Here is a 26371-nt window from a genome sequence, read left to right as displayed (position 1 = left end):
TAATATCCAAAATTCATTGCAGTGAAAAAATACAAAGAATTATCCATTCCTCTCTGAGTTTAAATTGTTCTCATTAAGTTTAAAAACTGTCTTAGAAGGATTGTTTTTTTTGACTTCTACAAGTTTTGCCTTCAGAGGCATAAATCCAGTCACACTTATTACTGCATCATTGTGTTGCTGCATGTGGAAAGAAGCACTTTCACATGACTGTTCACTTTCTTTGCTGTTAGATATTGTTCTCATGGCTTATTCACCTCATCGTCTGCGAAGGCGTGGCTTGGTCACCGTAAGTCCTCTGTAGCCGCAGGATTTTTTGTTTGATAATTTTCAGGTATGGTTGCACGCACTCGCCGCTTCTCCTTGAAACGTCCAGAGCGAGAAACTTTCAGGTTTCGTCGGGAAGATTTTTCATGGAACGCAGGGTCAGACTGTGACTCTTCATTTGTCTCCTCACTGGAGCTCTTGGCACCTTGCTGTGGGTCCAGCTGTGGATCTATGATTGGTTCAAAGGTGGCGACCGAGGCCTTGTCCACAGCAGGTTTGGTCGCTGGTTCAGAATCCTGCACCTGGACTGCTGTGGCCTCTTTGGTCCCTGTGCTGTTTTTTTTCCTGGAGGCTAATCTCCACCAAGGACCTTTCTCAGCCATGTTTTCAACAGTTAGATATCTGCAGAATATTTATTGTTATTGTCAAAAGAACATAGATTCCTGTAAAAAACAATTAACAAAAGCAATAATTGCCATCTTCATATAAAAACATCTGTTGTTAATTATGTTACTTTTACAATACGTGGGAGGCAAGTGTACTCAAGTAATAAATTACCAAAAGGTTGCACGCTGAAATCCTAGGCAGGACACCAGTTTTTTTTTCCTTCAGTGGGGACAATTCTTCAGAAAGTATCCAGCTGCAACACATGGATAGCATGCAAAGTCTTACTCTTAAGCCTAACTAGATGAGATGACAGATGTCATAAATATTAGTGATTTAATTTTAATTTTCTTATCTATGATTAAGGCTGTAGGTGACTTCATAAGACACGTGTCACGTGCTAACTGGACAAACTCACTAGTCTTTATATTGCATTGATAGGATGAACTTTTTCTCTTCGCTCACAATTACCTCCTATTTACGATCCACATCCTGCAAAGCCTCCTATTGGCTGAAGTCACATGACAAGGGTATTCATCCTTATAACGCAGCTAAAAACAAGGCAGGATCATTTAAAAATTTTTAGAGTTTTTTTTTTTACCATTAAATTTAGGGTCTCCAATTTTGGACATACTCTCTTGTATTTAGTAAATTGCATTAACTAACTGATCACATGCAACACACAGCTCAAAGTACACACACACACACACACACACACACACACACACACACACACTGTCTCAACCACTTGTCCCATTCAGGGTCACGGGGAGCCGGAGCCTAACCCGGCAACACAGGGAATAAGGCTGGAGGGGGAGGGGACACACCCAGGATGGGACGCCAGTCTGTCACACTCGAACCCCAGACCCACCAGAGAGCAGGACCCACTGCGCCACCATGCCCCCCACCTTTAAGTATGACATTCTAATATGAATTAATATCTATGTTTATGTGTTCTCTGAAAGGAAAAAATGGAGCTAAGTGTACTGCTTGCCTTATGACAAATTATACACAGTTTATTTTATTTCATTTTGCCCACCTGTCCAGTCACTCACCTGGTCAGATCAGTCTAAATCATGACAGTCCAGTTTGAGAAAGTAGCCCGTTTGAAACACACTGTTGCAGCAGCAGGCCATGTGCAGTGAATCTTTAATATTCCTTTATGTTCATTTCCTAAAAAGTTATCTTCCTCTGCTACGATTGAACAGACAGAAATATCCGCTCCACGTGCGCGAAAAATAAAATTCAAACTTCAGAAATATGCACCGGATTTTAAAGTTGCCCTCTGCTGCTGCTAGAGTAAATCCTCAGATGTAAATTAAAAAGCCATCCCTCTGCGTCCTCCGTTCCTCACAGCTCGTATTTTGAAGAGTGAGGAGAAGAGAGCCGGTCAGCGCTATTTACAGTACCGGCAGCATTATTACTGGGACAACCTGATTGTTGCGTCACTCAGGTGAGCTGGCAGCGGGTTGGGCGAATCCGGGAGGGGGCGGGGCCAGCAGGTAAGCTGGCGGTGCGCAGGTCTTCCAACAGTGAAACCACGTCTCCACCCGTACTCTCAGATTGTCCTGGAGACATCCGTGCCCAAAACCAAGGATTCTCCTTTCATACGAGTAAACACTTTCTCTGGAAAGTCGGACTCAAGTGAAAAAGTTGGCCCGAATTTGTATTATTATGGCTCACGGTAACCGCTTGTTCCTATCAGAGTCGCGACGGGCCGGAGCCTATCCAGTAATCACCGGTCGCTATGCTCTCCCCGTGTGCGTGTGGATAAAAAGGGTCTTAAAACTCACCTTTTCCAGACTTATTTCGCCCATGCGCTTTTAGTTTTAGTTCATGTAAGGTGTAAATGTTCATGCAATACTTTAAGATCGTGTCCGGATAAACCTTTACACAGCTACTCCTGTGTATGTAAATGTTTATATGTCATGTGTCTCCAATAAAAATACTAGGAAGGTGATCAGGAATCGTGGATATTCTAAAGTTTTATGCAGGTACTCGTGACGAACATTCAATGTTCATATAGCAACATATAATATAACGTTACATTGTTGATAGTGGAATGAAAGAAACTAACTCTTAACTTAAGAGCACGCGTCTGCATCTGTTAGTCTTTCTCTTTCTGTGATGTGATGCACACATTGTATTTTCTATGAGATGTACGTTGCTTTGGAGGAAAAAAAGTTTCTGCTAAATAAATAAATGTAAATGTGATGTGTGTGTGTGTGTGCGCGCGCGCGCGCAGGTAACCTGCAATGATGGACTGGTGTCCCATTCACCCATCAGTCTATGCCATGGTAGATGCAAACTGCAGACTGAGTTGGATTCGAATAGCCCAGGTGTTGTGAAGAGATAGCCCTAATCGCTGTGCCGTTCTGTAATTATTATTATTATTATTATTATTATTATTATTATTATTGCTGTTGTTGATGATGATGATGATGATGATGATGATGATGATGATGCTATTCCTAGGTCATTAACGCTCGAATTTTAAACTTTGTAAGCGTAACTCTTATATTGTTTAAATTGTGTGGACAAAAACCTTGACAAGTTTTCCGTTTTAGGACACAGAGAGTAAAGTCATTTATCTGGAAATCAGCACGAGACGAAATAAAGTGCTGTATCTCTGTAGCTCTAGCGGTTAAGGATCCGTGAAGAGCACAAACATTTCAAAATCGATACACACACAGTGACAGTTTCCTCCAAAGCTTGTGTGTATGCGGTTGTCATAGCGACGCGCCGGCACCCGCATCCGCTTCCGAGTTGCCCGCACGCCAGTTTCACCTGCAGGGAGAGCGTGTCAGGCGCGCGCGCATTCCTCGCGCTCTCCCTGAGTTTCAGTGACAAAAAGCTTCCGTGGAATGAGAAAGGAAAGTGTCTCCAAAGCAGGACTTTCAACAATGAGAGGGACACAGACAGACAGCGTGGAGAATATAGTCATTCTCTGAAATGCACAAGATTATAATATAATATAATATAATATAATATAATACTATTTCTGAAAAACTGGATAATAATGGAAAGCAGCATTAACACCGATGGCTTTATTGTATTGTTTAATAGTTTTCTTTGGTTATTCTTGCCCACTACCCTGGGCGAGGTACAGACCACCAACAGCAGTTTGCCAAAGACCCTGTGCCATCTATTATTTAAGGCATTATTTAACTTTATGTGCCAAAATCAAGTCGCCTGCATGTTTGTCACTTGAATATGGATATGGCATAAATCGTGGAAAGTAAAATGTAATATGTACAGTTATATTCTACATAGGAAAGATTACGTTCAACATCACTGGTCATCTGCAGTCACTGGTTCAGTTCTGCCTGTTTATTCGGGACTCCCCCCTAGCTCACAAAAGATAATATGCACATTTTTGCAATAAACTATGGACTTTTGCAGATATCGAAGGGTCCTATCATGTTAAAACACATGTAGCGCTTGTATAACTATCGACAGATTCAGATACTCTTTGGGCCATCGCTCTTCCGTTTCATTTTCAGTCCGTAGACAAAGTGGGATGTTAATTATTTTTTGATAATTGTCAGCGCGCGCCAGGCCGGGACTCGGGTACACGTGACTTGGAGACAGGATGGAGACAGCTCTCCCTGAGGAAGGCGCCTCCTGGGAGAACCATTGGGGCAGCTCTGTTGTTGCACCCAGCAAAAGGTCCTTATCTCTGCCCTCGAGTTGGGCGCTCAATTGTCTGGGCAACACTGCTGTGCTTCACTTGGTGATGAGCGCTCGGTGACAGCTGACCTGTAACCCGCAGGACTGTGCTTCACCTTTCTGACCGAGGTGCGTGCAACAGGTACAGGATCCTCAGGGCGGGATCGGGGTACCAGGTGCGTGTTGGACGCTGCGAGCGGTCCCTCGTGAGCTTCTTGTTGATGTTATTGATGGTACGCTGAGGTACACAGGTACAGGGCAGTGGAGTGAAGATAATTTGGCCCATCTGTAGGAAGGAGGGTGCAACTTGCTCTGCTTCCTGCTTCACAGATGCCCTCCTGTCCCATGGAAAGGGCAGGCAAGCCGGAGGGTGTGCTGGGTTGCCCATGGGCGCTCTGGTTTGGCAGCCCTGCAGCCTGCACTTGGACCCGGGATCTCTGCGGTATTTGCAATTCGCACTGCATTTAATCAGGAAGACAGCACAGCTGCAGTAGGCTCACAAGAGATGGCTGCAGAACTGACAACTCATAACCTATTGCCAGGAGGATGCCTTAAGTGTCATAACAACATATAACCGTGATTTTACTTTCTCTATAGTCGTCGTCATTATACACTGGCTCCTTAACTCAGGAACACAGTTGAGACTGGAAGTTTGTAACTCCAAAGTCACCTTAATAAAAGCTATGTAACACGTACATGCCTCCATTTATTCATGGGTTCTCGTGTGAATATCTCAGCTATAATATTTAAAAAATATTCCATAAGACATCCTTCCATTATCAATTTTAATGCCTACTTCTGTCTTCTGGCAATACCGTGTTACATCTGTGCTGCTGCAGCCCTGTGCAATTTCATCATGGGCTCAACAATCTATCTAAAAAAACCATTTGTCCAGTCCAAGGCTGAAGTAGTCTGGAGCCTTTCCCAGAAACAGAGGGTGTGAGGCAGGGTACACCCTGGCTGGCATGCCATTGTGTAACACACACACACACACACACACATTTTCAGAACCGCTTGTCCCTTACGGGGTCACGGGGAACCGGAGCCTACCCGGCAACACAGGGCGTAAGGCCGGAAGGGGAGAGGGACACACCCAGGACGGGACGCCAGTCCGCCGCAAGGCACCCCAAGCGGGACTTGAACCCCAGACCCACCGGAGAGCAGGACTGCGGTCCAACCCACTGCGCCACCGCACCCCCTGTCCATTGTGTAACAGTTTTGTTTATTTCGTCAAGCTAAAGTAAAGACTCGTTTAATTAGAAAAACACAACAAAGTTGTCATCTCCACCACCTCCTATTCAATCCCAGTTCCTGGTTTATTCATTCCTCATCTAGCTATTGATCGCAGACACCCAGGAACTCCAGACAGGAGCTGGAAGGCAGTTTAATTAATGTGATCCTACACTCCTTCTCTGATTGGGTGCATTTTACTGCTTTCTAATGGTTGGCTGCAGAAGCATTGAAGAAAATGGTAAAAATAAATAAATAACCTGGAAAATATTTCTCATACAAAATTCGTAACCCAGATGTTAGTAACACAGGGAGGCAGTGCAGTTTAAAATAAATCAAATGTCCGTTCTCCACCCACATCACACACAGAAGACAGTTAATGATTACTCTAAGTAACTGATCAATATGGAGTGATGTGTCTCAAACACTTTTAATAAATTAATCAATTTATAAATTACAATCTAATTTTAATTCCTCACAAAAAATACTTTTCATAGGCTGATTTTGTAGAAAGGGCATACCTTCGTATAACAAATACAACATTCCGAAAATACCGAGAATAAAAAAACGAGCCACAGAATGAATGACAGGTGTATGATGTCTTGGTAATTCATTGAAGAGGACAAGGCACCAATGTTAAACTGCAAATCACTATGAACACAAAAGTCTTCTGAAAATTTGCTTTGCCTTTTTACTTGAAATTGCGGTTACCTGCATGTTAATTTCAAAAAAGTATTGCAATATGTAGCGTATAGATTTTATCACCTTACTCTGGTCAAATGAAATTGTGAAGTCTACTGATATCAAACAGGACATAGTCTTTAGATTTTATCACATAGTCTGCAATTTACAGTAAATTTTAAAAAAAATTTCAAATTCCTTTTTTTTTTTTTATAAATTTGGCTCACAGGTTTTTTTTTTTTTTTTTGTGGTCAGCTTAACAGTATCTTTCAGAGCTTGTGATGCTTTAAAGAGCCGAGGTGTACGAGATCAGAACCGAGAAACGGGGTCCAGCGCCCCAGCTACTACAGCACCACTGCCCGTCGACATCCATTCCCTTCACTGGCTTTACGTGAAATTACTGAAGCAATGGCTGAAAGAGTTATGAAGAGTTATTTACATAAGTTTTTTCCTCACAACAATTGCAATATACAGACAAAACAGGACCTGAACAGACATATTGTTCTTAGAGGCAAAAAAAAAAAAAAAAAAAAAGAAGTTTTCCACATTTTCAACTATCTTCCATTATACATCCTGATACTGGAATACAAGAGTATTGGTATCATCTGGCTGTTTAGATACTGTCGCTGAATAATGAACAATCACTTTTACCAGATATCGATACCTTCACCTCAGTCACCATAACCTACAGCACCTATGTAGGCTGAGGCACAGCTTCCAGCGTTGATCTGAATAGGGACCAGGCCTCAGCTGAGATGGAGCGAGAATTAATAAACCGTGCAAGAATTCATCCGGGAATATCTCGTCAACAAAACCGTTCCGAGAACGATGTTAACGAAACGGAACGCCGAAATATTTTAGGACCTTCGTATGTGCCACTGAACGCTGCCAGCGCGGAGGATGTCTGGCTGCGTGCCACCTGAGAGAGACATGGGCATAAACGTGACCCTTGAAACTTGAAGCGGAAGGTGAGGGAGTCACCTCTGACCTTCACACGGTCATACGCTTCTCCATATATGAGTCAGATGAACTACTGACCATTTTACAAGTTGCAGAGCAAAAAAAATAATTAAAAAAAAAGCCAAATGGAACAATCTGAATGAAATGGAGACATTCGTAATAAATACGGGCCCTCGTTCAGGGAGACTAAGGGACACACATTTTGCCTTTTTTTTTGCTTTTAAAACAAGATGTCTTCATTTTCAATCAGGATCTGAACGATGAGCTTCTGGTATCGCATGTCGTTCAGAGTTGCCAGAGTGTTCTGATCAGGCGGCTGCATCAGGGTTGGTCCGAACACGATGCCGAGGTTCTCGGCGTTCATCAAGTTTTCCTTTTCGTACATGGTTACTCTAAACGGAAAGACGAGAAAATATCATCAGACACGAAAATCTCAGAACAGAAAAAATCTAATAACTTGAAGAAAAACCAAAATACATAATTTCATTGTATGATCTGTATCAAAGCTGTAAACTGCTGCTCTGGCATGAGACTATGTGAGTCTGCAGTTAATGTGGAATTTTGATGATTCAAGAAAAAAGTTTTTTTTTCTTATTTCTTTTCCAGGATGTTTCTTAAAGGAACAGCTCAGCCAAGCAGACGGAAACGCAGCTCAATGCTCGGTCTTGCTTCAAGAGCGTTACCAGGTAACGCAGTGTGTTACGGGGCACAGTCTCACCTCTTCAGGTGTGTGATAAGGTAGCGGAGTGTTTCATAGTGTGCGGGTGGGAGCATCAACAGACCGTCGTGAATCGCCTCCAGTCGGGCATCCGGATTAGAAATCTCTGTAACGGAGAACGTGACATGTCAGAAGGTACAAACTTTCCAGTGCCAAGATACTGTACAGTAGAACTGCTTCTGGTTTTGGCCTTACTTGCACCCTGTATGAATTTGGAGTACAGGTCATAAGTGATGACAGGGATGGGTAAGTCTCGCAGGTAGAGCTTCAGGGCTCCGGCGATAATGTTGATGTCAGGGTAGACATCCTCACTGATGTCAGCCTTGTCCCCATCTGCAGGGAACAGAGGAAGTCAATGAGAAGCAAGCACGCACGCACGCACACTCACACACACACAGGTTCATTTACTGACTGTTTCCCCTTATGCACACACCTTCCTCTTTCCGCCCCAGCTTGTGATGGATGACACCCAGGTATTGAGTCTAACCCCACACTGTGCTGCAGGAAACACCCACCTCGATCAAAGGCCAGCTTCACGTCCTCGATGTGCTCGGTAAACCCGGACACTCGGTATAACCCTTCCGACTGCAGACCTGTCAGGATAAGCAACATTTTCATTATTAATAACCAATACTACAGCTGAGTTAGAGTTTCAGTGTAACTTGCGTGTCCCTGTTCTCTTTCAAGAGGCAGATCCCAGGAAATACTTCATTATATTTCAGTTTTACGCAAATAGAGCAGTGGTTCGAGCTACTGACTCAAAGGTCGCAGGTTCAATCCCCTCCTCTGGCTATAGTACCCTCGAGCAAGGTACTTACACTAAATTCCTGCAGTTGTATAAATGGGTAAATAATTATAACCTTAACATTGTAAGCTGCTTTGGAGAAAAGGGTACGGGGTGGTTTGTTTAAATACATGGCTATATATAATATTCTCAAGTATATGTTTTTAACATTATGTGGCACGAGTCAAAACAACAGGAATTGCATAGTTACAAATTGCATTGGGGATGGCGGTACAGCGTACTCTCTTGTCTGAGCCTCGGTCTGTGGTGTCGGTACTACAGTCAAGTTGTCTCCTGTGCAGCACGGTTATTCGTGCTGTTTCCGCACTGCTGTTTTACCCTATAAGTGTTATTTTTGTTTGCAGCGTGTGCATGATCACGGATAGCGAGCGTCCTAGTAACGGCGAATGTGACGATAGCGATCCAAAGCGTGCAAGACGGTCCACTTTAAAGAGGAAATTATACGCGTGGTACGAACATGGTGAAAGCACGGCATGCATACAGAGCGTGCATTTTAGCGATGGCACGTTGCGCAAGATTTGTGATAGTGCTAAGGAAATACGAAGCAGCGCTAAAGCTGGCGTGCCATCAACTGCTGCAAAATCCTTGTGTGCAGGCAGCAGTGTGACGGTTGATGTATTGAAGGTATTAAGCGCATGGCAAGTGCCATCATTCGCATCTATAAGGTATAAGCAGAGTGAAAATTATGTATGCAAACAGCACATATTTACTTGACCATGATTGCCAAGCGGAAAAATTGTTCTCAGTACGCAATATTTGAAATACACGCTCGTTTCCAGAACTGATCTCTCGCGTTGAGAACAATCTGTATATAATACATCCCTAAGATTGTAACTATGGCTGATACACAGCTACTGTCTGTAAGGGACGTGTGCGTGCTGTACCTCTGCGCTCAATCTCCCGGATACACATGTCCACCACCATGGGTCGCTGTGTGTTGTGGGCCTTGACCAGCGTGGTGAGATCACAGCTGAAGACCTTCTTTATCCGCCGCAGGTCCGGCTGGCAGTCGTAGGGCACCAGCTTGGAGCACTGTTTGTGCACGTTCAGCCCGCAGTCTGTGGAGTGGAGGATCGCGACAGGGTGCGCGTGTGAACCGGCACAGGGTGGGTGACATGGCGCCCAAGCCCTTCACGGTTGCTGGTTGGAGCCCCAGAAAGAAAGCTGTTTTCGAACCCTTGAGCACGCGTGCCGCTGGGCTTGAAAACTCAGGTGCGTTAGAAAAAAAAAGCCTCCCAGTGGCAACCGGAGCGCAGAAGCCCAAAGTCGGCCTCGGTGCAAACACAGTAACAATCCTACGAGAAGCGTCCAAGGTAAACGTCATGTGAGCGGCTGTAAGGGAAGCCCTGTGTTTCCTGCGATAGATAAACTGCTTTGTGAGGAATTCCTGCCTGCGGGGTTTCGGCACGAGGAACTGCTGCGCGATACGCGCTCCGGGAACGCCTGTCTGCCTTCCTGGTTTCAGTCCTAGCGCGCGTGCAGGTGAGTTCAAAGGGCAGCACGGGGGGGCCCTACCGAGCGCAAAGCTGAGAGAATGCGGGTGATCGCTATGTGCCGGGGGGGGTTCCCTCGTCCCGGAGCGAAACCGGTGTAGAGCAGGTCCCCCTTTCACTCTTGCCCCCCACAAGGCTGCCAACCCTGTGGTGCCATTCTCCGTAGCCTGGCCCGCAATGCCTCGTCACATCTCATTTCCCCCGGAGCTTGAGATCCTGTTCTCGGATACGAAGCAGAGAGGCCAGGGATCCAGGAGAAGTGCTGGCAGAGTGAAGAAGCTAAAGAGCGGTGGGAAGATTCAAGTGGAGCAGACACACAAATGAAGGGAGAGTAGAGAACGGCTACCGCTACTATTGCACCGCTGTCATCATCCGTGTCTTTCACTTATGCTGACAGCCATCAGTACAGTTGGTCCCCAACTTACAAACTTCCAGGTAACAAACTCCGAGAAGTACTTCGCATTCACGACGAGGAGCGAGATAGCGCACCAGTTCAAATCAGACGGCAAAGCTTCACCCGACGCGCCAACAGATAGTGACCGCGAATACTAAGCACTGCCTTAAGTTTTTCAGGAGTGTAGAAGGTGGAAAGCCAAGAAGAGAGAAGGCGAACAAGCCATTAATGATCCTCAGCCTTCTACATCTACTACTTCTGAGCTGTCAGTGCAGCATCACCTCTCCATCTTCAACTCAGAGCAGGAGGTACACTGAGGAGGATGAGCACTTGTTTGCGCTTCCGGCTAAACGTTTTTTAAAATTTGTTATAATTATGCTTTTACTTCTTATTATTAGTCTTGTATTGGGTGAATTTTGCGTGATGTGTGTGCAGTTTCAATGATGGAAGGAGAGAGAGAGAGAAAGAGAGAGAGCCCAAAGCTCTGTTGCCAGCAGCAAAACCCCGCTGTTGCCCCTCACTCTGCGGAGCCGTCTGTATTACTAACATTTACATTTATTCTTCCAAAGTGACGTGCAACTCAGAGTAAACAAAGTGCATTCCATAAGAGACAACGAGTTTTAGATACAAACAATTACCAACGCACAGTTTGTTTAGTTGATACCATCATTTTGCCGGCACACTTTACTCAAGTAGTTACCAATACCAATTACCTGACAAACAAACTGCAAAAATTCATATACAAAACTCGAAACTTGCAAACCGTCAGGAGATCGGGAGAGAAATGGGTCCAAAAGAGCACCGAGATGTTTCCTGAATGTTGGAAGGAATTCAGCAGCTCCGAGGGACAGAGGAAGTTTGCCCACAATAAAAGCTTTGAACTAATGAATTTTTGATTTTGGACCCTTTGTGTGTGGGACACTACATGGTACTACTGGTGAAGAGCAAAGTTTATTTTTACCACATTAGAAAGCCAATTCTTTCACCAGCACAGTGCAGAATATAAATGGATTTTTGGCTTTTCAGTAAAACTAACCCGTGTTGAGAAAAGGCAGAACAGCCATGTGGTACACACAGCCAGGATAGAGAGAGCGGAGACGAAAAAGTGAGACCGTCCAAGTCGTCATCCCTCGGAAGGCTCCGCAATACGCTATCGCCGGCCGTGTTCCAAGCGCCAAACTCTCCAGGGTGTCCGTTGATGCCTAAAGTTCCCTGGAGGCAACGGCACCAGGTACAGACAACAGAGAAGAGACTTTGCAAAGACCGCTGCCTGGAGAGAAAACTCAGCAGCTTCAAAGCCATCATAATCTCCGCTACGTGGCTCTTGCGTGAAAGCTCACGAAGGCCTGAACTCGAAGCGATGGCGAGTGTTTTCCCATCAACACATCAGGTTGTATCACCGCCTTCCAGCAGTTAAGTCTAATTATAGCCAACAATCGCAAAATTCAATGACAAATCCCAGGCTTCATTTTGAGTGAGGCATGTTAATCCCTGACTCAATTAGCCGAACCAGATCGTGTTTACTTTAGAAGAGCGAGCCGAACGTGGTGCTTATGGGTATTTCTGCTCTAATCTGATTATTCTCAGAAATGACCTTTCTCAAGGACGCGGTGGCACTGTCCCACCTGGGATGCTGTCCTTAAAGACACGGTACCCCGAGTGCAGCGTTCTGGTCAATACCAACATCCCCTTGATTTTACCCCACTCATCTACGTGCTCGGATGCCGGCACCGTGCCCAGGAGCGCGCGTGGGGGAATGCGTTCCGAGGTGCCCGTGAGTCATCAGCAGGCCTGTTCCCATCACACGGTTATGCGAGAGCAGCCCCAGCCTTGCCGGGTGTGTACCCATTCACTACTGGTCTGAGGGCTCTGAATTCACTGCTCTCAGTTTGAGCATCATGGAACAGGTCAGCATTGGTACTTCTCTTTTCTGATCTGCTTCTGAAAGGCATAGCTGTGGCCAAGTGGCACAGGGAACATCTGAGGTCACCACTTTAACTGACTGTTGTATTTTAAACCTGGCCGGGTCAAGCGGACGAGTGACACTTCGGTAAATAGATCTCGGAAGGGGCTGCAGCTTCTAGCCTGCTTAGTCTCAAAATACATCGCTGTATAGTGATGAAATCATTCTAAGTAGCCTTCAAGGAGTCTATCCTGACTGCTCACACGTCACATCGTCTGAAACCGCTTATCCCATGCGGGGTCGCGGGGAGCCGGAGCCTAAGCCGGCAACACAGGGTGTAAGGCTGGAGGGGGAGGGGACACACCCAGGACGGGACGCCAGTCCGTCGCAAGACACCCCAAGCGGGACTCGAACCCCAGACCCACCAGAGAGCAGGACCCGGTCAAACCCACTGCGCCAATGCACTCCCTTTATTCTGACTACTGTGAAACTAAAGTAATCCAGAGTAAGCAGAACAATATTTGCTTTCCACAAATGGGAGAGGCAAAGCAGAAAATCAAATAATTACCTGATTCTTGTGTAAGCTTTAGTGAAGCCAAATGCCATGTGACTGATGATCACTGGCTGCGCTTTTGAGGGATGCACTTGGTAATGTGCCACTAGTGACATGTTACGAGATTAGTGTGTATTGCTCATAAAAAAAGAAAGATGGATCAGTGCGGCTGGGTGTCTATCTATAGCTTGGAGCGAAAAGGTTACCTGTGCAGCGCAGCCCCTGGGCGATGAGACCCCACATGAAGTTGGCACAGTATTCACACCAGTGGGGTCCTCTGAAGGTGTGGGTCTGCAGGCAAGAGACAGGGGGCAGCAGTGAGACAGAGACGACGCGCCAGCTTTGTCAGGATGCACGGTGGGGAAATTTTAAGAGACAGCTGACACGGGCGGCGCGGAGGCATGGTTAGCAGCAGACGACGACACGGTGACAAGCGGAGTCCGCCTCCTGCGGCGAGAAGAACCACTTCTGATGCATGAGTCACAGATACGTCTCACGTACATCGCATTCGCGGCGCTGCTTTGGAACACGTGCGCTCAGAGCTCCGCTCACTTGCGCCGATCTGCCTCTTGAACACGCGGCCCTAAATGTGTGGGAAGAGCCGTCGGATTCTGAACGAAAGCAGCGCAAACACACGGCTGCATGATCGAACACGTGACCCGGGGACCGCGGGGTCAAATCTCCATCCGAGCACTGCAGCGGAGGAGCACGCGTCACCTGGACCGATCGATCACACAACCAGCCGGGTGAAGAACCATCTATCGCACGACCAAGAACCACCAAGAACCTTGTAGGAAATTCATCGACGACTCTGAATAATGGATCTTCATCCAATGTATGAATAGCAAGGAGGGAGGCGTGGGTGGGTGGGCTGCTTCTCCGTCAAATTACCTTCCTTCCCAGGTATCCGAATGTGAACGGGCAAGTAAAGCAGTTGAGCTGCATGTAATCCTCGTCACGCTGAGAAGGACCGCGCTCGCTGTGAGGAAGAGATGTTTAGCAGAGGTGACGGTTGGTGCAGACCAGAGGGAACTTGTAAGGAATGTGCCGAGACGGCGGGGAGTGAGCCAGCGAGGGATTAGTCGACGTGCTGTTTTCCTTAGCGCCAGATCTCAGCCTGCTCTTCCCTCTCCTATCCGCACGCTTCTACACGGCACACCCGCACGTACGAGTGTCAGCCTCCGCAGCGAGTTAAACATTAACACCGAGGGCAGGAGCACTTTCGCCGCCGAAACCGCCGAAACCCCTCGGAAGGTAAACGCGGAGCTGAGTGAAACTAAAACCTAAAGCCGAGGAAACCTCAGCTAATTGATCAGCGGATTTCGCAACAAATTTTCCGTTCCCAGCTTGCGAAAACACAGTCTCACAAATCCGACGGTGTACCACGGTAAAAACGTGGTCATGCTGTATACGCGCTGCACCCACACGCCGTTTACGCAGGACTCATCAAGACACCCGAGTTATCGATCACATAACACACACCGTGTAATACAGACATTGTAGAGCACGTTGTATAACAACCTATAACACACACCCTTCGATACAAACTGTATAACAAACTGTGTAACAGACAGTATAATACATTGTATAACATATCCTATAATACACACTTATATACAGACACTATATAACACGTACTATAATACAGTCCGTACCATACGCACTATTACTTGATAAAGGCAACAGTCGGACGGGCCCTCACCTTAAAATTGTGGGCCTTTTCATAGCTGCAGTGTTTCTCCTGGTCCCGCGCGGTGGGCCGTAAACCCAGCGAGGACGGGGAGGGGATCTGCGAACAGACCAAGTATTTCAGAGGTTTCCAGAGCAGCGCGGCCGCAGAGCCCAGTCTCACCCTCAGCGCCAGGCCCAGCAGTTCCCGCTTTGCCTCCTGGGCATGCGGTTCACGATCGCCGGGGCGCAGCTGTTCCTCCGCCTCTGCGGGTTCCCACGGCGGCGCCATCTCCGCAGTTGATCCCGAAGCACCGGCGGCACAGGGTCCGTAAGTCAGGTGACGACGGCACAGCGGCCCCAGCACCGTGGAGGTTGCTGCCTGCGAGTGACATGCACGAAGGCTCTGCATTGCTGGGCCTCGCACCCAGGGCCTCAGTCCGACTGGCTCCGCATGCCTTGGCACCTTTCTCTTGCTCTGTCCCTCTCCAAAGCAGGGAACATGCTTCTTGGGCCTGCAGTCTCCAGATCCACAAAGCAACTCCAGCTTTCGCTTTGCTAGCGACGCACGCAGACGCGTACGCGGACGCGCCCCGCCGCTCGACTCCCCATCTCTGCCAATCCCTCCACTTCCAGCCCCGGCACACAACAGGACATCGCAAAGTCTGCGAGGGATTACTCGGGATTAGACTCCGGGCCGTCCCTTCGGAAAGCGGTAATCCCGGCCACGTTCAGAGCCGGGGAAGAGCACTGTCGCAGCTTGAGCTCGTGGGCCTTTTGCCGGACGGCAGCGGAGTCCGGGATTTGCGGTGACATAACCTACCCCAGGGCCGCAACAAAGGGCTAAACCCAGCCTTCCGTTTTATCCGCATCTCTGCATCCATGTGACGAGGGCCTAAAAATGGATCTACGAAGCAATGGGCTTCCTATCACTGACAGTTTTGAGATCTGCCAGCAAATAAGGGTGATGACATGCACATTCCACCAAAGGAGCATAAGGAATGCATGGAGCTCCAGCTGGCATTAAATGTGCGCATGTATGAGAAAATAAGAATGTGTGTGTGTGTGTGTGTGTGTGTGTGACGGCTAAGCCACATAACCGAGTGTGTGAGTCTGTTCAGTTTCTCCCCTAGGCAGACGACTTTTGTGTCTGACAGAAGCGCTGGGAAAGGAGCACAAAAGGCAGCTCAATAAAGCCCTTCGCTACAGTAGATTCTCAATATTTCATTGCAGCCTGGTATGATTTTTAATAAACTGACTGACAGAGTCTGGCAGACACAGCGAGCGTAGGCAGGAGCTCCAGAGATAGGAAAGGTACTGGTACGAAGGAGATTCGGAGGCCTGACAGCAACCAGACGTGTGTGTGTGTGTGTGTGTGTGTGTGTGTGTGTGCGCGTGTGGATGCTGATATAGAAAAATATGTTAACCGAAAGGGAACAGGCGAAGCTGCTGGACAGGTAGGGTCAGGGATAGGATGCACTTTGATTTAGAAATCAGAGAAAACAAAAACATTCACTGTAACTAGTGTGAGTCACAGACTGCTCAGGTCTAAGTGACTGTATGGAGATACTTTGTAACTTGTGTGTGTGTGAGAGAGAGAGAGCAGGCGTGACTATCAGTATATTTCTCTTGGCTGTGCAGAGGAATGCATGATATGCGATTCAGCACAACCGGAGTTCTCGAATCTGAGAACAGCAAATGAAACTCACCTGGAGACAATGTCAACAGTCCTGTGTCGCTGCGGCAACTACAGGACCGCCCAGGTGAAACCCTAAGGTATGCAGGACAGGTATGGAGAGGAGTCCCGGGAAACACTCCTGCCCTCTCCCTTTCTCTCCCTCTAACGTGACGAAACTGGGAATCACCCTAACGTAGCCGTACGTCGTCATAGCAACTATCGTAAGCATATTTCCTTTCGGTTGAGCGAGCCAACTTCACAAACAGACTTGAAAAAACTAGGTTCATGCTCCAAATGGAAGTGATACCGATTGGAACGGTGACCGAGCATACGAAACTAAGGAAAAAACAAAAGAGCAGCTTTGAATTAATAATAGTGTGCCGGTATCGAAATAAGCCGTACGAGAAACCATGGTAACGAGCTGTGGGCACTCAGCTGTGGTGAAAATTAAAAGACGGGTTCGACTGCAAGCAGATCCACGTATTCCGAGGGACCATTTATGCAATGCAGGGCGAAAGTGGTCCAGAGTCTCTTCCTAGAGCACAAGGTGTGAAACAAGGGTATACCCCAGACTGGGTACCAATCCATGGCGGGTCAACACACACACACACACACACACACACACACACAGAGCAATTTTAATTATGCGCTTCACTAGCAAAGACGTCTTTGGACTGCAGAAGGAAACCCGATGTGAATATGGGGAGAACATACAAACTCCACACAGACCGACCTGAATTCAAACCCACATCCAAAGCCACAGCCCAGAAGATGTGTGGCACCGGCGCTTTTCTTTCCCGCTGTCCCACCATCCTTCACCCCATCCATATACAGTACAATATGCGGATCCGCACACATACACGGACACTCGCGTGCACACGGTGAGAGCCGCAAGCCCAAAAAGCAGCTATAGCCGTCACTGAGTCGAGGAATGTCGCATAGGATTCGAAACTTTCCGAACGACATCGAAATGCTGTCCCAATTGCCACCTAGTGGAAGGCACTTGGTTTCACAACAAACGGGACATTAAAAACTCATAAAGTCCCTGTTCTAGGCTGCGCGGGCAGTATACGTTTACAATTCACAGTTAACGTAGCCGTTAAATTATCAGTAAAACGTAAGCACAACGCATAAGCTGCATTTACACTTTACAATCTACCATATTTTCTCACGTCACATTGAAAGGAGAGTCTTCCCTGGCGTAACACGAGGGCTTCGGAATAAAAAAAAAAATCCGAATTTTACTGTTTCCAGATGACATAATGTCTGTCTTGCCACATCCTCCAGTCTGTTTTGCTCGCTGGTGTTCAAACGTCACTCATACACCCACCATGTGAGATGCTTCTTTCATATACCCTGCCCCCACAAATTGCTTCATCCCACAGCGCAGGGCCTCTTACCTTGTTATCCTGCTGGAAGGTAACCTTTCTGGACTGTGGTGGACCCCTGCAGAGCTGCCGCGTGACCCTGTTCCTCCGCTGGGATGTGTACCCCACGTGCTCATAAATGGGGTTGGTGGTCATCTTGGCGATGTACTCGGCAGCCTTGGTCTCGATGTAGAGCGTGATCAGGGCATCTGTCACCAGGTCGTGGATCGACTCGAACCTCTTCTCCCCGACAAAGTGCTTTCCATCATAGAAGAGCCTGTAGTTCAGTGTCTGGTTCCCAAACCTTGAGACACAGAGAGAGAGAAGGAATGTGCAGAATACGCTCCCAAAGTGTGTTCGTGCGTGGCTGTGTGTGTATATGTGATAATAAAAAGTCTTTGCTTGTTTGTGGCTGTTATGATACAAGATTGTGTGGCGCGTTGGAGTACAATACCTCCGAATCACTGTGCGGCGAATATTGGGGTAGACGACCTTGGAGCGAGTGTGGGTTTGAATTTGGGCCCAGTACCATGCTGTGTGTGTGTGTGTGTGTGTGTAGTGGGTCCAGTACCTCAGATTCACCATGTGGTGTGTATTGGGATACCGACCTCAGAGCCAGAGTGTGGGTTCCCGGCTGTCTCTGGCTCTCTCTGATAAGGTACGCCCCCTCGGCACCTTCCAGAAGCTCGTCCGCCCTCTCCCGAGAAATCATACCGTGGAACCTGAACGAGAGATCAGCTCGCAACCAAAGCTGGCCGAAACGCTTTGCAACGCTTTACCGAATGCACAGTCACGCCGAATTAAAAGCAGAGCAAAGCGTTCCCATAGGTCTCGGAAGAACGCGACCACTCGGTACCGAATAGCACTTTCACGCAACGCAACTTTCACGGACGAGGATCGCAGAAGCGATACGTCGTCCGAGAAGTCTGTGGAGTGATCCACGCGACCCCAGACGACGACAACCAAACAGCATCAGTAAGAACAATTAAAAATTATTTAGAGCAACACCGATGATGTAAGAGAAACGATGTTAAACTCACTCTCTGCCGTAGTACTTTGGCCTGCTCTCCATCTGAAATGAAAAAACACCGCTGTAAGTGGACAGCGGAGGGTTAAAGCTTACGCAAGCTTTCCGCGTAGGAGTTCATGAACGCTAGGGGGTGCAGCGCAGCGAGGATGCCGTCTCTCCACATCACGGTCTTGTACTGAACACTGACCACAAAATGACTATTTTCGGTCCGCGAGGCCTCGGCCAAGTCGAGCCGGCGCTTACGCTGCTGGCCCGCTTTTCTAGACACATGTAGCACTATTACTGCACTAGCACCGCAGCAGCAAAATAGACAGATGTCAAGACAAAACTATGCTGCATACAGTATAAAACTGTACGTAAAGAATATATAACGAATACATTACAAAACATGGTTTCACTTGGACAATGGTCCCATGACTAGATACATACAGTAGATACAGTACAAATATATAAATATTATTAAACATTATTTTGCTTTTCTTCAAGGCAAGCTACAGTGCTAGGTTTGCATATTAAGTTCCTTACAATAATATACATATATATATATATAAGAAAAAAGCTGTAAAGTGAGAATGCTTCCAAAAATAATGCTCTTAATTAATAAACTTCCTACAAATCTTAGTAACCATCCATCGTCAACAACTGCTTGTCCCGAGCGGGGTTGCGGCGGGCTTGGCCGGGTCCTGCTCTCCGGTGGGTCTGGGGTTCGAGTCCTGCTTGGGGAGCCCTGCGATGGACCGGCGTCCCGTCCTGGGTGCGTCCCCTTCCCCTCCTCCCTTGCGCCCTGTGTTGCCGAGTTAGACTCCGATTTGCCACGACCCCATTCGGGACGAGCGCTTTCAGACTCTGTGTGTGTTTACTTTCTTTGTTTAACGACATACAAAACCCGTAGAGTAATACTGTAACTTTTTGCAAAGGGAATGCTTGGAAATCTAAAATATGCTCTTTCCCATTGACACTAATGCAGAAGACGTTAAATAATTGTGTAAAACGAATATTTTTTGTGAAACACCTAAGTGCTTAAGACTTTTGCACAGAACTGCTGCGTGTGTGTATATAATATTACATATGTATATATATATATATATATATATATATATATGCAAGCAGGTTAAATTTTACTGGAGCAATTCAAGTTAAATTCTTTCACAACAGGAACTATAGCAGGAGGCGGGCACTGAACTCAGGACCTTCGACTCCAAGGGAACGGCCACACCCCGTTCGCACCCTTTCAGCTGCACCTGAGGACTGGTCGTTGAGAAGTAACAAGCACCACGTGAGTCCATTGGGACTGAGATTTTGTAAAGAGAAAGCTGGGCGAAGTTTAGAGAGTTTAGACAAACCTGACTTTGGGATTTGTCAGTTGTTAACTGTTTGTTGGTTATGGTGTTTTGCATTTTAGTCACTCATGGGAGTCGTTTTGGTTATTTTCTTATTTACTGAGCTAAGAAGACATTTTTCCCTTTTATTTAATTCATTTTTTTAGTAATAAAGCTGTATGTAATAAAGCTAATAAATAAGTAATAAAGCTGCTCAGTATGGGAAAGAAATATAAGAAAATGTGCATGCACACACACACATCCCCACCCACCCACCCACGGCTCCCCCGGTTACTCCCTGACCCAAGCCCACAATGATCAACTCTGTTTCATGATGTAGATGTAAGCTAGCATTTCGTTTAATTTTGCAGACCGTAGTTGTGTAGTAAACGCTATTTTTTCCAAGATGACATCGCTGGCTACCACTTACACAGAATCACATGACGGTGTGAAGTTGTGGAAGTTTCCCATGCTGCTGCTGAACAGAACTGGTCTAAACACCCACAGAACACACAGCAGCTAAAAATAATAACACAGAGCTAGAAATACTGTAAGCGTAGGCAGGCCGTGCTGTGCGGATGCGGTAAATAGTGTTGAAATATTCATAGTGAACACGCAGGACCAAAGTGTAAAACAGAAAAAAAAAAAAAAAAACCCTTCGAAATGACCAAGGTCAGGAAGTGAAAAACTCTGAACATACACTTTTGCATGGGGGGGAAGGGGGTGGGCACTAGAACGCTAAAGCGATCATACACAGAGAAGTAAGTCTGTACGGTAAGAACCTCTGGTGGTTTTCTAAGAGATGTCAGTATAAGAAATACTTATGAGAACGACTCTCTCTTAGCAGTATTATTGCAAATATGACTTTCCAACATAGCGTTACAGCTGGGTTTGGACACCACGCATGCCGAAACACATGGGATCTAGGCAGCCACTTACATCTGGACAACTAAGTGATAATGTTATGCAGGTCCAATTCCTGGGCCAAGTAGAATTCCACAAGAGTGTAAATTAGGTGATGTAACAATGAAGCACGTTCATGATGTGGCCAACCAGCAACCCTAGGACCAGGAACAAGAGTCATCAGAAACAGTTACTGGACACATCAGCGCGTTGTGTACTGTAGAGCTGAGGTGCTACTCTGTCTCGGGACTGCACGGCCGCTGAACGTCGATGTCCGAGATGATGAAGCTGTCCTGTCAGCACAGGACGCCCAGAGATCCATCAAACCCAACGACCGGTCTCTTCGCTAAGTGGTGAGCGACGGTCAATACTGACCTCCTGGGAACAGGTGATCCTCTTGGGACGTGGAGCCTCCTGCTGTAGCTGGTACACTGTAGAAGACAAGCACTTGTTCAGTCGTGTCATTATCGATGTTTGGAACGAAATGCTATTTATTTAGGTTGGCCCGCATGCTTTTCGGTTCGCGCGGCTCTTTCGGCTGCTGCTGTGCGACGGCACGTTTACTTTTACAACACAAGTTCAGATTGATAGGGACCGCTTTGAGACAGACGGTCGGACAGATGGTCAGGTTGTGCTCCATCGAAGAGCAAACAGCGGCGCCAGAGACCGAAAAAGCGGAGAGGGCGCAGATTTTGGTGTTTTATTTAATTTCAGCCTTGGTTACACTGCCTCTCGGTTGCCCTGAGTTCTGTAATAACCTGGACCCTCTGCGGCGCCGCGTCCTGCGGCTGCTGATGTGCGGTGTCACTGGAGTCAGAACAAATCCCATTACTGCAGACAGACAATGGACTAATCTACTCCTCAGCGCGGTGGCAGGGGCCGTAAATCTCAGCACCCGGCCGCTTTGAATTCATATTTCACAGCGGGCAGCTTCAGGGCTAATGCATGCTTATTTATCAATCCTTTTCGGCTGGATCAAGGTGCCTCATTACCATAAGCTTTAATAACAGTTGAGCGCAGACCGAGCCGGGATACATTATTTTTCCCTGCGGCTGGCCGGCCCTGGGCCTCTCAACAGGCCTCTCCTACGGCTTCTCGCTGCCTGTGATGAAGTGGGAAAGAGACAATTGTGTAATTGGTCACATTTACAGTGTCATCGGGAGTTGGGAAAAAAGCACCCAACACCGTGAGAGTTAAAAAAAAAGGCAGCTGGGAGCAGCGTACGCTGCTGGATTGTGGGCTGTCATGGTTCTCATTACAGAGAGGTGATTGTCTAGCCTCTTGGAACTCAATGGCTTGTCAGGAGACGGTAAACCCTTGCTCACGGTAAAGGTCCGCCACAGGCATTCTCAGACATGTAGGTGGAAGGGATGGGGGTGTTTTGTTGGTTCACACAGCCATGCTGGGCTGAGATGTGCTGCGTTCAGTACATAACACTAATCTCACTTCCCATATAGCCATTTACTGACACTTTTTTCCAAAGCAGCTTACAGGGTTAAGTTACCCACAATTATTCACCCATTTGTACAATTGGGTCATTTTTTACTGCAGAGATTTAGGGTAAGTACTTTGCTCAACAGTACAAGAGCTGGGATTCAAACCTGTGAGCTTCAGGTCCCAAAGCAGCAGCACTAACCACTGTGCTACCAGCTGCTCCTTTTTAGCAGGCCCCATATTGAAATTAGGAGGTACTGACTTCTAGTGGATTAAAGCCCAAGAGGTCAAACTCAGACTTTAAGGCCCAGGAGTGCACTGTGATGTAGAGTGGGGGAGTGACAGGTGTACCTCCTTAGAAAGGTGACAAGTCACACCAGAGTGTGTTTTGATGGAGCAGGTTACAATGAGCCGGGTTTGGAGTCGGAACTCAACGGCCTGTCGGGAGAAGGTAAACCATTGTTTCGAGCCACGGTTTTTATCAAGCTAACCCATTACTTTTCCGACCCAGTAAGTGTGTGCAGGGCGTTCCTAACCACGGACAGCTACAGCGGGGGGGGGGGGGGGGAGGGGCAGCGGGTAGCACAGCGGTTTGAGCTGCTGCCAATCCATGCGCTTATCACGGGTTTGACTCCCACCTCCTGCTATAGTGTCCTTAAGTTGGTACTTAGCCTGAATTGCTCCAGTAAAATTACCCAGCTGTATAAATGGGTAAATCACTGTAAGCAGCTTAACATTATAAGTGGCTTTGGCAAAAAAACATCAGCTAAATGAATAAAAGTACGTGTGTGCAGTGCATGAAAACACCACACAGCAGGACACGGCAGGGTGGGCACCATAGGGGTCAGAGCTGTCACCTCATACTCGAGGAACACAGGAGCCAATCGCATTCCTGCTGCAGCACCCCGGAGCAAGGTACTTACCCTGGATTGCTCCAGTAAAAATTACCCAGCTGCATAAATGGGTAAATAATTGTAAGTACCTTAGTGTACAAACCTAACACTGTAACTTGCCTTGAAGAAAAGTGAATAAATGTAGAGTGTATTTACTTAAACCATGCTTCAGTCCAGCCTCTGCCTTCTGTGGCAAGGAACGGCCTAAATATTGTTTGCGCTGCCGCCCAGGAAGGCAGAAGACCCCCGACAGGGGGTCCGTGTTCTTGTCAGAGGGGTTCAGTCTGACTTTGGAACCCAAGACAGCAGGCACCATCACGGCGGGCCTCAGAGACGGGGGGCGGCGCCAACTCCCACATGCTTCTGCAGGAGAAGCCTACACTTCTGCAAAGCACTTCCCTTCTTGGCTCGGTTAAATGTACATCGAATTCTGGGAAAATCTGCACGAAAACTGTCACCTGCTAATGAGTAATGTCTGTTGGTTACATCACACGTGCAGAGGGAGAAAACCGCTGTGCACACACTTGACACTTGATCTACTTGTGCGCTTATGATCAAAAGTGAGATCTCTCGTTTGCATAAATATGCTCAGCACGACAATGCCGGATGCTTCAATTTAACAGTTAGGCTCCACGCAAACAGCAATTAAATATTCAGACGTTCACGTTAATTAAATTAAATATTAGCAATCGTCCTTTTTATTATTCGTTCCACTTTTTATGTTGGGGTTATAAAATAATTACTGTTTTGTGCTTGTTAAGTTCCTGCAGAAGGCCAAAAGCTGATTCTCTGGGAGGTCAGAGCTCCAGCTACTCAAGGTCAAGCAGGAAGGTCAAACACACATCAGTCACACACCAGATCAGACCAGTCAGACATAATTACAAGATGACAAGTCATAATTCCTTTCATTTTTCTGCTCATCGTTTACCTCCATACAGCTGGATAAATATGTGAAAATCACAGCAGCGATCATAGTGTAAGAGCGCCGCAACACACTCTCACCCGGGGATATGAGCCGACAACCTTCAGGTAACAAGTGTCCTTCCCCGTTATGCCACCTGTCACCCTGATGTAGCACCGCATCACTATTTTTAAAATCGGCACGGGGCCTTGAAGGAATTGATGGTGTTCCTCCCAGCGAAATGCAAAGCGAGACCGAAACCCTTCCCTAACAGGAAAGCTCGTGGAAAAGCAGAAGTAAAAGCACGGGAAGCGGATGGGCGGCGGGCTCATGAGCGCAAGGCTGAACTCGCGCCGGGGCTGACTAATGAACAAAGTGATTCACCTGAAAAACGGCCGCTCTCGAACGGATTTAAAAGAGCGGATGCAGAAAACGCTTCCCGATTTTATGAGCGCATTCATTCCGAATGACACTTTGCCGATACTAATTTACAGCGTTTTTATTGTTCGGGGGGGGGGGGGGGGGCGGCAGGTTTGAGGGAGCCTGTGATGCGGAGCTGCTCTCCAGCGCTACCAGAGGTGAGCCCCCGAGACCTACAGGAGGGCTTCTGTCTGCAATCCTACACTCAGTTACACAGCTGGGTCAGTTACACAACCATAAGAACGCAGGTGACTCTGCTGCACTTGAAAGTACCACGTTCTGTCATTCAGAGACACACTCACAGCGTGAAAGTAGGGCAGGGCAGCGACGGACTGAGATGGAGGGAGCTCTCATACTCACGGTAGGACTTCCATATGGGCGGCTGGTACTCTTCCGGATCTGAAAATAAAAGAGCGGCTAGTTAGTGGCGGCTGAGACACACGAACCGAAGGGGTTGTGCAGTGCAGCGAATTCCTGTGCAATTCAGCAACGGCTGTTATATCACAGTTCTTTAGATGAAGACCACGTTGAAGCAAAAGCTCCTCTGAAACCTTGACATAAGGCTCGCATGAGATGATGCCCATTTGATCCAACTTCTGAGAAAGAAAGTCGGCAAACTCTGTGGTCACACACACGCACACACACGCACACACACACACACCAGTGTCTGGAGAGCAGCAGCCAATAAAGCAATCATTTATTCGGTCAATCTTGGAAAAAAAAAAATTATACATATATAAATAAAGCAGACATCTTCTCCTTTCTGCTCTGCAAAGATTTTAATTAAAAAGGTGTATTTGATTTGCCAGTCAAGGCCTCAGGCCATCTCTTCTGTCTCGCTGATGATAATTACATCGCTTTACTTGTGAATGTCATCTCGTATTTATTTATGCCATCTTTGTATCTGGTTTTCTGAGGAGCACAGGGAACCAACACGCTTCCCGGCAATAAAAACACAGCCATCAATCTTTTCTGAAGGGTGGTCACCGGTACGAGGCCAACCTCAGCGCCGTCTTCATATAATCCGGAACATTCCCCAAGTCAATAAATCAATAGCATTGCAAGCGCCTGTACCATATCAGTAAAATTTCTTGTTTCAGTTTACAGGAAACGTGCTAGATGCAAATATTGTACATCTGTCTTGGGATATTCTTCAGCACCGACACCTGCCAGCGGAGCTGTACTCTGGATCTAATAACTTGGACTTGAAGAGCCATCTATATCTTGTGTGCTTTGGATCAGCATAAACAATTATTACTAATGTCCGAATGTACTTCAGGGGTTTCTTTTTAAAAATGTATTACCTTTTATTCAGGGAGGTTAGGGAAGTTAATTTAAAGGCCATATTACATATGTAGGCTGAATGAAAATGTAAAGGTCGGCATCGATTATTTTACATGATCGCCCAAGGTGCTTATTAACGATGCCTTATTCATGGAATAAAAATGCTCAACCTGTTTTTTTTGAGCGTGTGCCACTACTCGGGAGGAGTGCTGGTCTCCCATCTGATTCCAGTCTCCTCATCTTATAGGAAAGATCCCTCTAGATCAGCACTTTGAGGCTGGCGGGCATCAGCACATTTCCGCACTGGTGCCCGCGCTCTCTACCGCGCCGCGTGTGCGAGCTGCCGAGGCCGATGCCAGGGCCTCCAAGAGGCGCAGCTGACACTGACATGAGCACAAATGCGAATCCGAACACCTGTTC

At 47.1% G+C, this 26371-nt stretch overlaps 1 protein-coding gene and 1 long non-coding RNA gene across 4 annotated transcripts in view; both read right to left on the bottom strand.

Moving 5' to 3' along the window:
- Positions 1-643: 643 nt before the first annotated feature.
- On the bottom strand, positions 644-2002 carry LOC108933361 (uncharacterized). Its single transcript, XR_001966055.2, has 3 exons — positions 1704-2002; positions 823-904; positions 644-707 (listed from the first exon to the last, which is right to left on the bottom strand). It is a non-coding gene; the product is annotated as an uncharacterized LOC108933361 (long non-coding RNA).
- Positions 2003-6902: 4900 nt separating this feature from the next.
- The window catches only part of LOC108933386 (beta-chimaerin-like), a 30187-nt gene continuing 10718 nt past the window's right edge, over positions 6903-26371 (bottom strand). For 2 of the 3 annotated variants that reach the window (XM_018750383.2, XM_018750382.2), the window contains exons 2-13: positions 25028-25066; positions 21395-21450; positions 18808-18839; positions 18376-18489; positions 17801-18071; positions 14757-14843; positions 13261-13345; positions 9596-9769; positions 8422-8499; positions 8102-8239; positions 7907-8012; positions 6903-7580 (exon numbers count right to left, since the gene is read on the bottom strand). In XM_018750383.2, the coding sequence (XP_018605899.1) occupies positions 7409-7580; positions 7907-8012; positions 8102-8239; positions 8422-8499; positions 9596-9769; positions 13261-13345; positions 14757-14843; positions 17801-18071; positions 18376-18489; positions 18808-18839; positions 21395-21450; positions 25028-25066 (1352 nt within the window). In that variant the 3' untranslated portion in view covers positions 6903-7408. The remainder of the gene's footprint in view (positions 7581-7906; positions 8013-8101; positions 8240-8421; positions 8500-9595; positions 9770-13260; positions 13346-14756; positions 14844-17800; positions 18072-18375; positions 18490-18807; positions 18840-21394; positions 21451-25027; positions 25067-26371) is intronic. The other variant, XM_018750384.2, reaches the window with a different exon arrangement.

The sequence above is a fragment of the Scleropages formosus genome, chromosome 23, assembly GCF_900964775.1.
Source record: "Scleropages formosus chromosome 23, fSclFor1.1, whole genome shotgun sequence".
Taxonomy (NCBI): domain Eukaryota; kingdom Metazoa; phylum Chordata; class Actinopteri; order Osteoglossiformes; family Osteoglossidae; genus Scleropages; species Scleropages formosus.
Note: the sequence above shows the minus strand (reverse complement) of the source record. Positions and strands in the feature narration are given on the sequence as shown.